We start from the raw sequence: 12,989 nt of genomic DNA on the forward strand, positions 1-12,989 counted from the left end.
CTGAGGCATCTGGAACACTGGGTTGGATGCCCGGCTCCGGACTCACATCCCCGCTTTGGGAGGCTGCCTTGGGTCTGTCGGCACAGCCCCAGGGTTGGGCGTCCACCTCAGCTGGAAGGCACTGGCCACACCCCTGGTGACTGAGTGTCCTGGTGCCACTGAATCAAAGCGCCACAGACTGGGGCGCTTCCACAGTGGACGTTCACGTCTCAGTTCTGGAGGCCACAGGCCAAGATGCAGGCGTGGCAGGGCTGTCCCTCCCGAGGGCCAAGCAGATCTGGCCCTCTCCTAGATTCTGGTGGCTGCCGGCAACCTTCCGGGTTCCTTGGCTCGAGGCATCACCTCGATCCCTGTCTTCATCTGCACACGAAGTTCTGTCTGTGAGCGTGTCTGCGTCCAAATTCCCCTCTTAATAGTTCACTTGTCATGTTGGATTAGGGTCCGTCTGCCCTAGGGACCTCACCTGAACTAACCACATCTGAAAACCCAGTCCCATTCTGAGGTTCTGTGGGTTTGGACTTCAACACAGGAACTCTGGGGGGCAAAGTTCAGCCCATCCACCCGTGGAGGCCAAGACCCCAAGGAAAGAAGGCGCTTCAGCGTCTGGGCCTGGTCCGGCTGCTGGGTAACGCTCAGCTGAGTTTATCTTTCATAGATGCTGACACACTCTAAGACCCAATATTAGTTTCATAAACAACAGTTTCTTTCTTGCAAACTATACCCACAGGTCCCATCGACAATTCCAAGCGCTACCGCCGCCAGTCAGATGACAACGGCGCGAGGAACTTTATCTTCGGTATTTACTGTTGGGCTGGAATATTGCACTCATTCCTCGGGGGCGATTCAGCACTCCCGTGGGAAATACGTGACTTAATTAAATTTTCTAATTGAATTGCTATCAGCTTTCCTGCAAGACTGCACACAAAAAAGTTCTTCCAGATTCCAGCCCTGCTTGTATTACCCACAAAAAGACAGCCTTTAAATTGTTGCTAAGAAAGGAAAGGAAAAGGGGAGAAGTTGCCAAATTTTTATGGTTCACCTAACTGGAAAGCTGTCAGTTTTGCTGGCTCCACAGTCGCTGGAATAACGGACAAGGGAGACTGCGCTTGACAGGACCTCGACACGGCAGAGGTGGAACTTATGGAACCGGGAAATTAGGGGGTCCCCGCGTGCCCTCCTCCAGGGGTTTGCTTCAAGGCTCCTTTTGCTAAGAGCTTCTCGGACTTTTAACACTGCAAATGGCTCCTTTGAAGGAGGTCCTTGTGTTTCTAGAAACTTCTGCTAACAGAACTCCCGCTGGCGACGTTCTCGTTGAACACCCCACCTTTCCAAACCCAGCCAGGAAGCCCTCTGCATGCATTAAAAAATGTTCGAAAATTGTGAATTGTAAACAACATGCAGGAAAGTGCTTGAAACGTCAGTGAACAGACACACTAATGATCACAGAATGAACACCTGCCCCCAGGACCCCCTCACGTCCCTCAGGCCCCCACCAGGGCCACCTCCTCTCGCCTCCCACAGCGGTCCCCTGCGTGGCTGTACACGCACTCTGAGCTGCCCACGTCTGGACTCACAGTCTGCACTTTCCTGCCTGGGTGCCCGCCCTCTTTCCCTCGATGTGTGTCTGGGAGATGTACCCATCCTGTTGCTTTGTTCCTTTGTGCTGCTATATAGCAATTCACTGTATGAATCCACCAGCAGGTACTTATCCAACGCAATGAGGATGAGCGTTTGGGTTCTTTTCAGGTTTATCAAATTCTGGTGCAGAGCTGATGGTACGAATGTGTACACACTTCTGTTGGGCTTGTACCTAAAACCAGCAGCACAATAAAAAATACACATTTGGTCTTTGCCCTCTATTCCTGACACAGAGCTCTCAAAACCAATCTCTGCAGTGATGGGCTGACAGAAGTATTTTACCCAGAGCTCCTAGGCCCCTAGGAATTTCCTGGGCAAGAGAGCATCTTTTGTTCTAGTGAGGTGACTCTGGGTGGGCTCCTGGAGGGGGCTGGCCACCAGAAAGCCTAAAGCCATGATTAGAAGCTTGGAGCTCTCAGACCCACACCCCATCCTCTGGGGAGAGGGGAGGGGCTGGAGGTCGAGTTAATCGATCATGCCTACGTGATGAAACCCCCATAACAATCCCTAAACTCTGGGGTGTGGAGAGCTTCGAGGTTGGTGAACACGTCCACGTGCCAGGAGGGTGGTGCACCCCATCGCCACAGGGATAGAAGCGCCTGCACTTGACATCCTTCCAGACTTCGCCCCAAGTAACTCTTCATCTGATGCTCCTCTGGTTCCTTTATAATATCCTTCATGGTAAACCAGGGATAGTAAGTGAGTGTTGCCCCGAGTTCCGTAACCCATCGTAGCAAATTACTGAACTGAGGCGGGGGTCGTGGGAACCGAGCCGGGCGGAAGCGAGTAACCTGGAGACCCACCACTTGTAACTGACGCCCAAAGCGGGGTGGCCTTTTGGGACTGAACCCTGAGCGTGCGGGGTCTGCGCTGACGCCGGGCTGCGAGTGTCAGAACTGAATGAAATTAGAGAACACCCAGTTGGTGTCCACGGAAAGTCAGAGAACTGGCTGAGGTGGAAAACCTACCCCTTTGGTGTCAGAAGTGTGAGAAGAGGAATGGTTTTCCTTTCAACCAGGCAAACGTATATTCAGCTTCCAATGAAAACGCCCGTTGTTGCCAGAGAGGCTGCCCACGGAGAGCACATGGGAACTCCAGGTTCTGCACCTTCTCACCAATACTTGATACTTCCCGTCTTTCTAAGGTTAGCCATCCTGGTGGATTTTCGCCTTTAATCTGCATTGCCCTGCTGAGGCGGACAGGTCCTCACACTGATCCACACACGGGCTCTTGTCTTTGGTGGACAGCCTGTGTTCTTTTTTCTTCTGTCATTAGGTTATCTGTCTTTCTGTAGTGATTTGAGGCTCTCTTTATATATTCTGGACGTGCCTCCTTTGTCAGACATTAAGGGTCACAAATATCCTCTCTCCAGCGCTGGCTTATCTTTTCACTTTCTTAAGTATGGGCTCTGATGAGTACATTCTTATTTGTAACCAGGTCCAGGCATCGACCTGCCCTGGACACCCCGTGCTTCCTGGGTTGTGTATAAGGAAGCTTTCCCGACACATCACTCCCTATAGTCTCTTCCATTTGGTTTGCCTTGAACACTTAGACTTACAGCCCACCTGCAACTGACCTGGGGTGTGGAGTGTGGTACAGGGTCACTTCACGTTTTCCCCTTAAGGGTACCCGACTGGCCCAGCATCACTTATTGAAGAGGTAGTCCTCACCCACTATTCTAAGCAGGGCCTAGCAGGCTTTTTGTTAAAGGGTCAGAGAGTTAAGTATTTTAGGCTTTGTAGGCCAAGAAGCAAAGTCGAGGATATTAATACAGGCACTTACACAACCATTTAAAAATACAGAAACCATTCTTAGCTTTCAGGCCATCAAAAGGCAGGTGGCAGGTCAGACGCGACCTGTGGGCTGAAGCTTTCTGGCCTTTGCCATCTGGTGCCGCTCAAAACAGGTGTCGGCGCCGCGTGCATCTGACGAGGTTCATCCAGTCGTGTATGTGGAGTGCGTGAACTGCGGCGAATAAAAGTTAAACCTCCATGAAGACGACTTTTTTTAAACATTAAGTATTTTTTCTGGGCTTGCTATTCTGTTCCATTTGTTTTGCTCTCAAACGACACCATTTAATTACTGTAGTTCAGTGGTTCTCCGATGGGGCGATTTCGCCCCTGGGGAGCATTTGGCAATGACTGGAGACAGCTTTGGGTGCAAGCGGGGTTGCTGGGGCGCTGCTGGCAGCTAGCGGGTGGGGGCCGGGGATGCTGCTGAACACCCTGCAGTGCACAGGGTGGCCCACGTTGGGCCCCACACGCCAGTAGCGGTGTGCTTTACTTGTAGTCTTGATGTCTGAAACACCAGGTCCTCGCATCTTTGTGTGCTTCTAGGTTATTCTTGGCCCCTTGTATTTCTATTTAAAAATTTAAAGTCAGCTCTTAACCCTTCTATAGACAAGCAAAGAAAAAACATGCTGGGATTTTTGTTGGGATTGTGTTGAATCTATGGAAACCTTTGGGTAGAACTGACACCCTCACAACTTTGAGTCTCTTATGTTATGAGCAGGGCACATCCCTCTATTTTTAAAGATCTTCTTTAAATGTTCTCAGTAATATGTAAGGGTCTTGAAAATTTTTTGTTAGGTTTATAATTGTTTTTTTTTTTGCGGTACGCAGGCCTCTCACTGTTGTGGCCTCTCCCGTTGCGGAGCACAGGCTCCGGACGCGCAGGCTCAGCGGCCATGGCTCACGGGCCCAGCCGCTCCGCGGCATGTGGGATCTTCCCGGACCAAGGCACGAACCCGCGTCCCCTGCATCGCCAGGCGGACTCTCAACCACTGCGCCAGCAGGGAAGCCCTAACTATAATTTTTCATGCTATTGTAATTGGTATCTGGTTCAGATTTTATTTTCTAACTATTTACTCCTGGTCCGTAGAGGTGCAATTGCTTTTATATCCAGCGCCTTTGCTAAACTAACATCATTCATTAATTCCAGTTACTTATCTACAGATTATTTCGGATTTTCTCCATTCACAATTATATAAGCTACACATAACGCTAGTTCTATTTATTCCTATTTCTTTTTCTTGCCTCGCCTCACTGGCTTGAAGCTCTGGCGTGTAATGTAAGAGTGTCCTTGTCCTATTTCTGATGTCAAGGAAGGCTTCGAATATTCCGACTGTAGACTGAATGTTTGCTGTGGACACGCTTTGTGAGATTAAGAATGGTCTCTTCTTTTCCTAACTTGTTGAATATTTTCATCCTGAATGAAGTTAAATTTAACAGTCAGGATTCAGATGATCATGTGACGTTTACTCTTGATTCTGTGCTGACCTACTCGGAGTAACTTTTAAGAGTTAAAGCAAACCTCGCATTCTTGGAACAGACGAAGGCGGCCATCATATCCCACGTGAACGTGGCTGAATGTGAGTGCGTTAATATTTTGCTTTGGCTTTTTCCCATCTACTTATGAGTGGACTGGCACGTAATGACCCTTTCTCTCACTGTTCTTTCAAGGTTCGTGCTGGCTTTGGGCAAGGTTCTTGCTGGTTTCAGCATGGTGCCCATTTGGTTGGGGAAGTGACCCCTCTTGTAAGATGAGTTTTAACTCCTTACAGCTTGGTTACAACTTACCAGTGGAGCCATCCTGGTGCGGGTATTTTTTTGTGATAAAAACTTGAATTAAAATTTTGTTCATAATAATAAAACAGTTCAGATTTTCCTTTCATGTTAGTTTTGGTAAATTTTACATTCTAGAATGTTATCCATTTCACGTATATTTTCAAATATATTGGTATAAATTGTACATAATGCCCGCAAATGACCTTTCTAATGTCTGTGCGATTGGTCACGACGTCCTCTTTCCATTCCAGATAGAGATTATTTGCAGGTTTTTTTTCTTACTGAGTCTACAGTTCAGTAGAGAACCAACTTTTGTCTTTGTTGATTCTATTATTTTCTGTTTCATTATCTTCTCCTTTGTGTGGAAACACAAAGTGTTTCATTTCCTGTTCTTTTTATAATCTCTCGAGATGAACGGTAACATCATTGATTTTCGGCCTTTTTATCTTCTAACGTACGTAGGTAAGGCTACGCGTTTCTATCTGGTGTGGTGGCTTTAGCTACATCCAGCTAGTTTCATTACTCAGTTCAGAATATTCCCTCATTTCCACGTGATTTCTTTTCTACCCGAGGGTTAATAAGAAGGCACTTACTTAACTTCCAAATCTATGGGGATTTTTCAGTTATTTTCTTTGTTATCGATTTCTAGCTTAATTGCTCTGAGGTAAGAACACAAACTATGTTTGATTCTAAACTTTGGAAGCGTGTTGAATTTTGCTTGAAGGCTCAGCCTATGGCTAAATTTGGTAAAAGTTCTGAGTACACTTGAAAAGAATCTGTATTTAGCAGCGGTCGGTTTCTGTGTTTTATGTACATCTCACTAAGGTCAGACTTCTTAACTCTGTGCTCCGAATCTTCTATTTCCTTCCTGATATTTTGTCTGCTTGTTCTGTTACTTACTCAGAGATAGCTGTTAAAATTTACCATTGATTGTATACTTATTTATTTCTCCTTTTAGTTCTATCAATTTTTGCTCAAATATTTTGAAGTCATATTACAAGTGCACACAAATTTGATTCTTATAGTAACAGAGCCCTCGTCACCAACTTCCTTTTCATTAGTATTTGCATGGTATTTCCCTCCCTATGCTTTTACTTTCAACTTTCTCTATCCTTATACTTTTTTTTTTCAACCTCTTTATTGGAGTATAATTGCTTTACAATGGTGTGTTAGTTTCTGCTTTATAACAAAGTGAATCAGCTATACATAGACATATATCCCCATAGCTCTTCCCTCTTGTGTCTCCCTCCCTCCCACCCCTCTAGGTGGTCACAAAGCACAGAGCTGATCTCCCTGTGCTATGCAGCTGCTTCCCACTAGCTATCTGTTTTACGTTTGGTAGTGTATATATGTCCACGCCACTCTCTCACTTTGTCCCAGCTTACCCTTCCCCCTCCCCGTATCCTCAAGTCCATTCTCTAGTAGGTCTGCGTCTTTATTCCCATCCTGTCCCTAGGTTCTTCATGACCATTTTTTTTTTTAAGATTCCATATATGTGTTAGCATACGGTATTTGTTTTTTATCCTTATACTTTTTAGATGTACCTTTTGTAAGCTGCATATAGTTGGATTTTTAAAAATATAACCTGTCAATTTTCTTTTAATTATGAATGAATCTATTTTCAATTATTATAATTAATAATATATTTGTAAATCTACCATCCTACTCAAAGACAAATATCTCACCTATTCTATAATTTCACTTTTCTTTCCTTGCATTTTTTTGGATTGATAAGTTTTATTATTCTATTTTCCATCTATTATGTTAGAACTTAACCCTATGACTATTTTTTATTGTTTAAGAAGCATGTTTATTTGAAAATTCACGTTGATTACCGGGGAAAATGACAAATTATGTTATTTAAGGGTGTTTTAAAAAATACTGCCTAAATATGAAGACCAAAAAGGTGACAATAAACAAGAAATACATCTAGAATGGAGGGAGAATTTAGCTGTCCCCTGCCCAGTGCTGTGTTACTAATACTAAATTATCCAGCTATAGCATAAGATCTTCATATACGGTAGTGTTAGAATTATATGAAAATTCCAAGAGAAATAAATATCTGTTTTTATAATAGATACATTTTTATCAATTTAGTGCTCGTTTAGACACTATGTAGACTTTAGGTAACTCCTGAGGGTAAGATTTACTTTGGGACCTAGACTATGGTCAGTCGTGGTCAGTGTTTCATATGCACCTTACAGTAAGGCATCCATCACTATGGCTCTTAATGACGTCTCTCATCCCAGTATAACATTAGTTTGACATTTCCATCGTCTTCCAGGACAACACAAGCATCCTAGATCCCTTTGACTCCACTTATCCTTTCTCAAAACCTATGCCATTCTTGTCATGAATTTGAGTCATCTTCTTTACATCCCACAAAACATCACCCTGTAATTATACACTGGTATTTTCCCATCTACTTAATCTTCTCATTCTTGGTTTTCTACTTCAAATCATCTTATTTTTGCCTGAAGAACACAACTTGTGACAGATTCTTTCAGTTTTTATTTGTTTAAAAATGTCTTTATTCACCTTTACTCCGTGAAGGACATTTTACTGAATAATAGAATTCTATTTTCTTTGGCACTTTAAAAAATACCGTTCCATTGTCTTCTAACCTCCATAGTTCCTGCTGAGAAGTCAGTTTTACATCGAATTATTCCTCTTTCAAAGAAGCTCTGTCTTTTCTATTTGCTTCCAAGATTTTCTCCTTGACTTTTGCTTTCAACTATTTTACCTTAAAATGCCTAGTGTGGACTGTGTCCTCCCAAAATTCTTTTGTTGAAACCCTATCTCCCAATGGGATGATATTAGGAGGTGAGGCCTTTCGGGGGTGATTAGGATTAAGGGAGGTCATCAGGATGGAGTCTCCATAACAGGATTAGTGTCCTTACAGGAGTTGTGAGTGAGCTGGCCTCCTGTCTTTGCTCTCTGCCATGTGAGGATATAAGTCTGAAGGCAGCAATCTGGAAGAGGGCCCTCATGGGAACTTGACCCTGTGCCACTCTGATTCAGACCTCCAGCCTCCAGAAGAGTGAGAAATGAATTTCTATTGTGTGTAAGCCCCCCAGTCCATGGTATTTTGCTATAGCCTATTGAATGGACTAAGCAAGTGTCTACGTGCAGTTTTCTTTATATTTATCCTGTTTAGAGTTCACAGGGCTTTTTGAATCTATGCCTGGATGTCTGTTGCCAGTTTTGGAATATTTTCTGCTGATATCTTTTCATATATTACTTTTGCTCCATTTTATCTCTCCCTCTCATATTCCAAACATACTCATGTTAGAACTTCTTACCATTTTCCCAATATCTCTTACTCTTTCCTTTGTGTTTTCTCTCTGGATATCTCCTTACACTTTGGCCTGAATATTTCTTCTGATGTTTTTTGCTTCATTAATCTTCTCTTCAGCTGTGTCTAATCTGCAGATAAATCTGTCCATTGAGCTCTTAATTTTGTTTGTTATATTTTTCAGTCCTAAACTGCCCAATTAATTCTTCTTTAATCTTCCAATCCTCTGTCAAAATCTTGCATTTAATGTGCTCAAAGACAGTGAGCATAATTATGATAAAATCTGTGTCCGATAACTCTATTACCTGGAGCCCTGTGGGTCTTTGATTATCAGCTGCTCCTCCTCTTGATTTTTATTTACCTTGTTTTGTCCCTCCAGTCATTTTCAGTTGAGTGCTGGACATTGTATATAAAAGGAGATGTAATCTGAGGTCTGGTATATGATACCTTCCACTGGAGAAGAGTTACGTTTGCTTCTGGCAGGCGACCAAGGACACCAGCAATCTGGCATCACCTTAACCCATTTACACAGAGTGACATTATTCAAAGGTTGGCACTGGTCTCTGTAAGGGCACATCAACTGAGTGACCCGGTGTCCCACACAGACCCTCCTCCCTGTCCCCCTGGCACCACCCTGGTGAGGGCCCCGTGGCCATGATGAGCACGTGACGCAGAGGGCTGGGACCATGCCAACGACAGCAATAAGAGCAACTATGTTTTGCCTCTTTGGGGACAGGGCTCTCATAGAGCCTGCACCCTGCCTGACCTCACATAATCTCACATAATCCTCTCAACAACCCTTGGATAGGATGTAGGTAACACAGCTGTCCCATTTTCGAGAGCAGTAAACCTCAGAGAGGTTGTATGCTTGTCCTAGAACGTCAGCCAGTAAGCCGGAGAAGCCTTGATTCAAACTGACAATCCAGGGCAGCCAGGCTCCGTTACAATGCCGGGCTCAGCTGTCCCTAGAAAGTCGTTTTTGCACTCCTTTCCAGAACATCGGTTCTCCCATGCAGCAAAGAGGCTGCAGTCACATGATTCTGTTTCCCCACCTGTAAAGTGGGGACAGTGACAGCGCCCACTTCTGGAGATGTTGTGAGGATCAATGTGGACGCACTTAGGGCAGCGTCTGGGTGGGGTCCTAGAGAGTCAGGGCAGGGCTCTTCGGATTTGAAGAAGGAGGAAGCAGAGAGCCATCAGCAACGAAGGGGACATGAAATAAACAGGGAAGGACTGGGTCAGGTGGGCTGCAGAGACTCTGCCCACCACCTGCAGGGTCATGTTTCATGTGCTCAGGGTGTAACCCCACAAAGTCAGCCCCAAGGATGCTCTGGCCCTGGGATGTGGAATCTGCAGATCGGGTGCTTCTCGGGCCTGCCTGCTGTGGGGTTGGGGGTGCACGTGTCCTAAGGACTAACTGCAGTCGCCCTTTCTGGAGGATTCGGGGATTAACTGCATCAGAAATGCTTCATTAACATGCCTGACAAAAGGTGTCGTTATTTTTATTTTCTTTTTACTTTTTTAAAGATTTTTTTTTTGATGTGGACCATCCTCAAAGTCATTACTGAATTTGTTACAGTATTGCTTCTGTATTATGTCTTGGTCTCTTGGCCGCGAGGCATGTGGGATCCTAGCTCCCCAACCAGGGATCAAACCCACACCCCTGCATTGAAAGGCAAAGTCTCAAGCACTGGACCACCAGGGAAGTCCCTATATTTTTAATTAATGCCTTTTATCTGAGGCCACCCACGGGCGTTAGGGAGCCCTACTCCTTGCCCACAAGGCGCAGTTTTTGCATCACAGTCAGGGATGTAAGCCTTCCCACTGCTGCCCCTGGCCTGGCTGCCGACAGGGAGGGGCCCCTGCGTGGGCCACGCTGCCTCTCACCAGGGTGTGATTTGTCATGGTCATTCGGGAAGGAACGGAAAACCACATCCATCTGTCTCAGGGTTTTCAACACCCCAAGGTGAGGCTCACGATCTGGGGGGCGCCCGTTAGAAGCGCGTTTGAACACCTGGTTCAGCACACCCGCGAGGGCACTCAGGACGTCCTTCCCGACGGGGTCACTCACCACCAAGATAAGCCTATCCACCGAGTCACCACTTTCCCTTTTCTCACCAAAACCACCTCTATGTTGTTTAACAAGACACATGAAACACAGCCCCTGTTTACCAAAGTGGGTTCCTCGGAACAGCTATCTTGTAAGATGTCCCATTAAGAAGGTTCCTTGGTCAAACAGGTTTGGGGAAACTTGCAGACTGTCTCTCACTGAGGTTCACTGAGCCCTTTAGTCCTGTGAGGTTCTGGGCAAATTTGCAGAAAGGGATCTGGTCAACTTGGTCTAACCCTCTACTTCCCTCGAACCCTTTTCCGAGGGAATACCCACAAACGCTGTCCCCGATGGCCTGTCCTGCTTTAACCGGTGTGTTTCTTTTGCTGGTGAACCGCATACACATCATAACACTGATGACCTGAGGCCTCCTGTTGACTGTAAGGGTGTCTCCCTCCCCACGGGTCCACCCTTCATGTAGGTGGACGTGTGTAGCTGGACCCGTCATGCAGGTCAGCTGGGCAGCAACTTCTCTGCTGACCGGGGAGCCCTCACGCGGAGGCCAACGCAGCTGCCGAAACACGGGACGGGCAGAGGTAAGCAGACCTGGTCCCCCTCAGGCATGGGAAACCTAATGTGGGGATTTCTGGGGGCTGAGGGGTCTGGTCCTGGATTCCTGGGGCCTGTGGGGCTGAGAGGCCTTTCAGGACCAGGGGAAGTGAATTCACCCCTCCTGTCCGGTCAACAGGGCCACGCAACCGAGTCAGAGGTGAAGCTGGAGGGAGGGCTGCGGAGGCCGGTGACAGTGGCTGGTGTGTGTCTACGTGAAGGGTGCCATCCCTCCCCCTCCCTCCCCCTCCCCCCTCCCCCTCCCCCCCCTCCCCCTCCTCCCCCTCCCCATTTCCCTCTCTCTGAATCAGTCTCACGCCAGCTACTCTGGCCACCTCGCAAGGCCAGCCACGTGGCCTCTGTCTTACTTCTTGTCCCTCTGGGTCTTGGGGGCCTCTGGGGCTGGTGGGCTACAAGCCTCAGGCAGGAGAGGTGCCCGGTGAGAAGCGGGGCTGTGGGGCCCTTGTCCGAAAAAGGGTGCTGACAGCTGTGCACTACACTCAGCGGGGGTGGAGCCTGTGGGCAGCCCTGTCTGGGAAGGTGGGAGGCCAGGGGTCCCCCTCCCGGCCCATGCCGCCCACTCAAGTGTCAGCCTCTGCAGAGGTTCTGCTCGGTGACCTGAAGGAGGAAGGACCCCTACCCAGCCTCCCCGCCCCCCCGCATGTAGTCACACCTTACCTTGTGTCCGGACCGCGTGGGTGAGGTCTGGGCCACCAGCAGCCGTACCGCGGCGTCCCAGCGCTCGGCCGTCTGGCGGTCCCACGCGGTCACGGTGAAGGCCACCTGCTCGGAGGGGATCTGCAGCTCCCGGGTGGCGAAGACCGTCCCGTCAGCCCCGACTTTGAAGTCCATGCTGTCGGTCTCATAGTGTGTCCCCTTGGTCCCCAGGCAGCTGCTGAACTTGACTGCAAGAGGAGGGGGAGAAGGTCAGGGCGCTGGGGACCAGCCTGGCGGGCAGGCGCCCACTCACAGCTTATTTCCAGCAGCGGGTCCTTGGTCTCTAATGAGCTTCGAGAAAGTGGTGATTTAATTGACTTTTCGACCTTCAGGTACTGGGTTTTATCTCTACCCCGTAGGGAATTAGCTGAGGCCTTAGGAAAAGGAACATCGACCCCAAGCAATGAATGCATGTTCATTCGCTCTGAAACACAGCTGTTCTCACTTCTGCAAACGCGTCTCCCCGTCACTATCAACTTTGGGTTCAACCTGAGTCTGAGCCCTGCGGGGGGAGGAGTTTCTTTACCCTCAACCAATTCCCTGGTGACCTTGGGGCAGCCAAGAGCTTTCTCGGTGACTTGGAAGCAGGCGTGGAAGGTGGATGGTCTACTGCCATTGCAGGGCAGGCACGTTGCTGTGCTTCCCAAACAGTAATTAGGCAGTGAACTGTCAGCCCCTCCCAATGACTCCATCACCTGGACCGTTGGTAAACCCCCTGCAGGAAAAGGCATCTCGGAAGCCGCGCATTCACCGGCACCACATCAGTGCCTTTTTCACACGTGTGCTCTCGCAGCTGCCACCTAATGTGGTAAATTACGAGGCGCCAACAGCCAGTGTCACATTCTGCTGATACAAACGACGGATAAAGTTACCTGGTGTTTATAGAAGTGTGGGTATCTCAGCAATCATGGTGGGACGGTTGGTGTTTTTAAGCAATTTCACTGTCACGAAATTACAGCTTACATGATTTAATTACTACTTATTCGAGAAACGAAAAAGAGCTCCTCACTGTTAGGTTTGATAAGTGTTTGCCCCTGCGTTCACCTTTTATTGTTGGCTGCCTTGAAATAATAAATAACAGAACGTTCCCTTGTTTCAGCTCCTTCACTTCAGA

The 12,989-nt window shown here is 47.4% G+C and overlaps 1 protein-coding gene across 1 annotated transcript in view; it reads right to left on the minus strand.

Annotated features, from left to right (window-relative positions):
* Positions 1–12,989, minus strand: part of LOC113609496 (cadherin-4-like) — a 541,650-nt gene that overhangs the window by 134,381 nt on the left and 394,280 nt on the right. Inside the window, exon 3 of the mRNA XM_027086809.1 lies at positions 11,837–12,063. Within this exon, the coding sequence (XP_026942610.1) occupies positions 11,837–12,063 (227 nt within the window). The remainder of the gene's footprint in view (positions 1–11,836; positions 12,064–12,989) is intronic.

The sequence above is a fragment of the Aethalodelphis obliquidens genome, unplaced genomic scaffold (assembly GCF_003676395.1).
Source record: "Aethalodelphis obliquidens isolate GAN/ISIS:26980383/991018 unplaced genomic scaffold, ASM367639v1 scaffold57, whole genome shotgun sequence".
Lineage (NCBI taxonomy): Eukaryota > Metazoa > Chordata > Mammalia > Artiodactyla > Delphinidae > Aethalodelphis > Aethalodelphis obliquidens.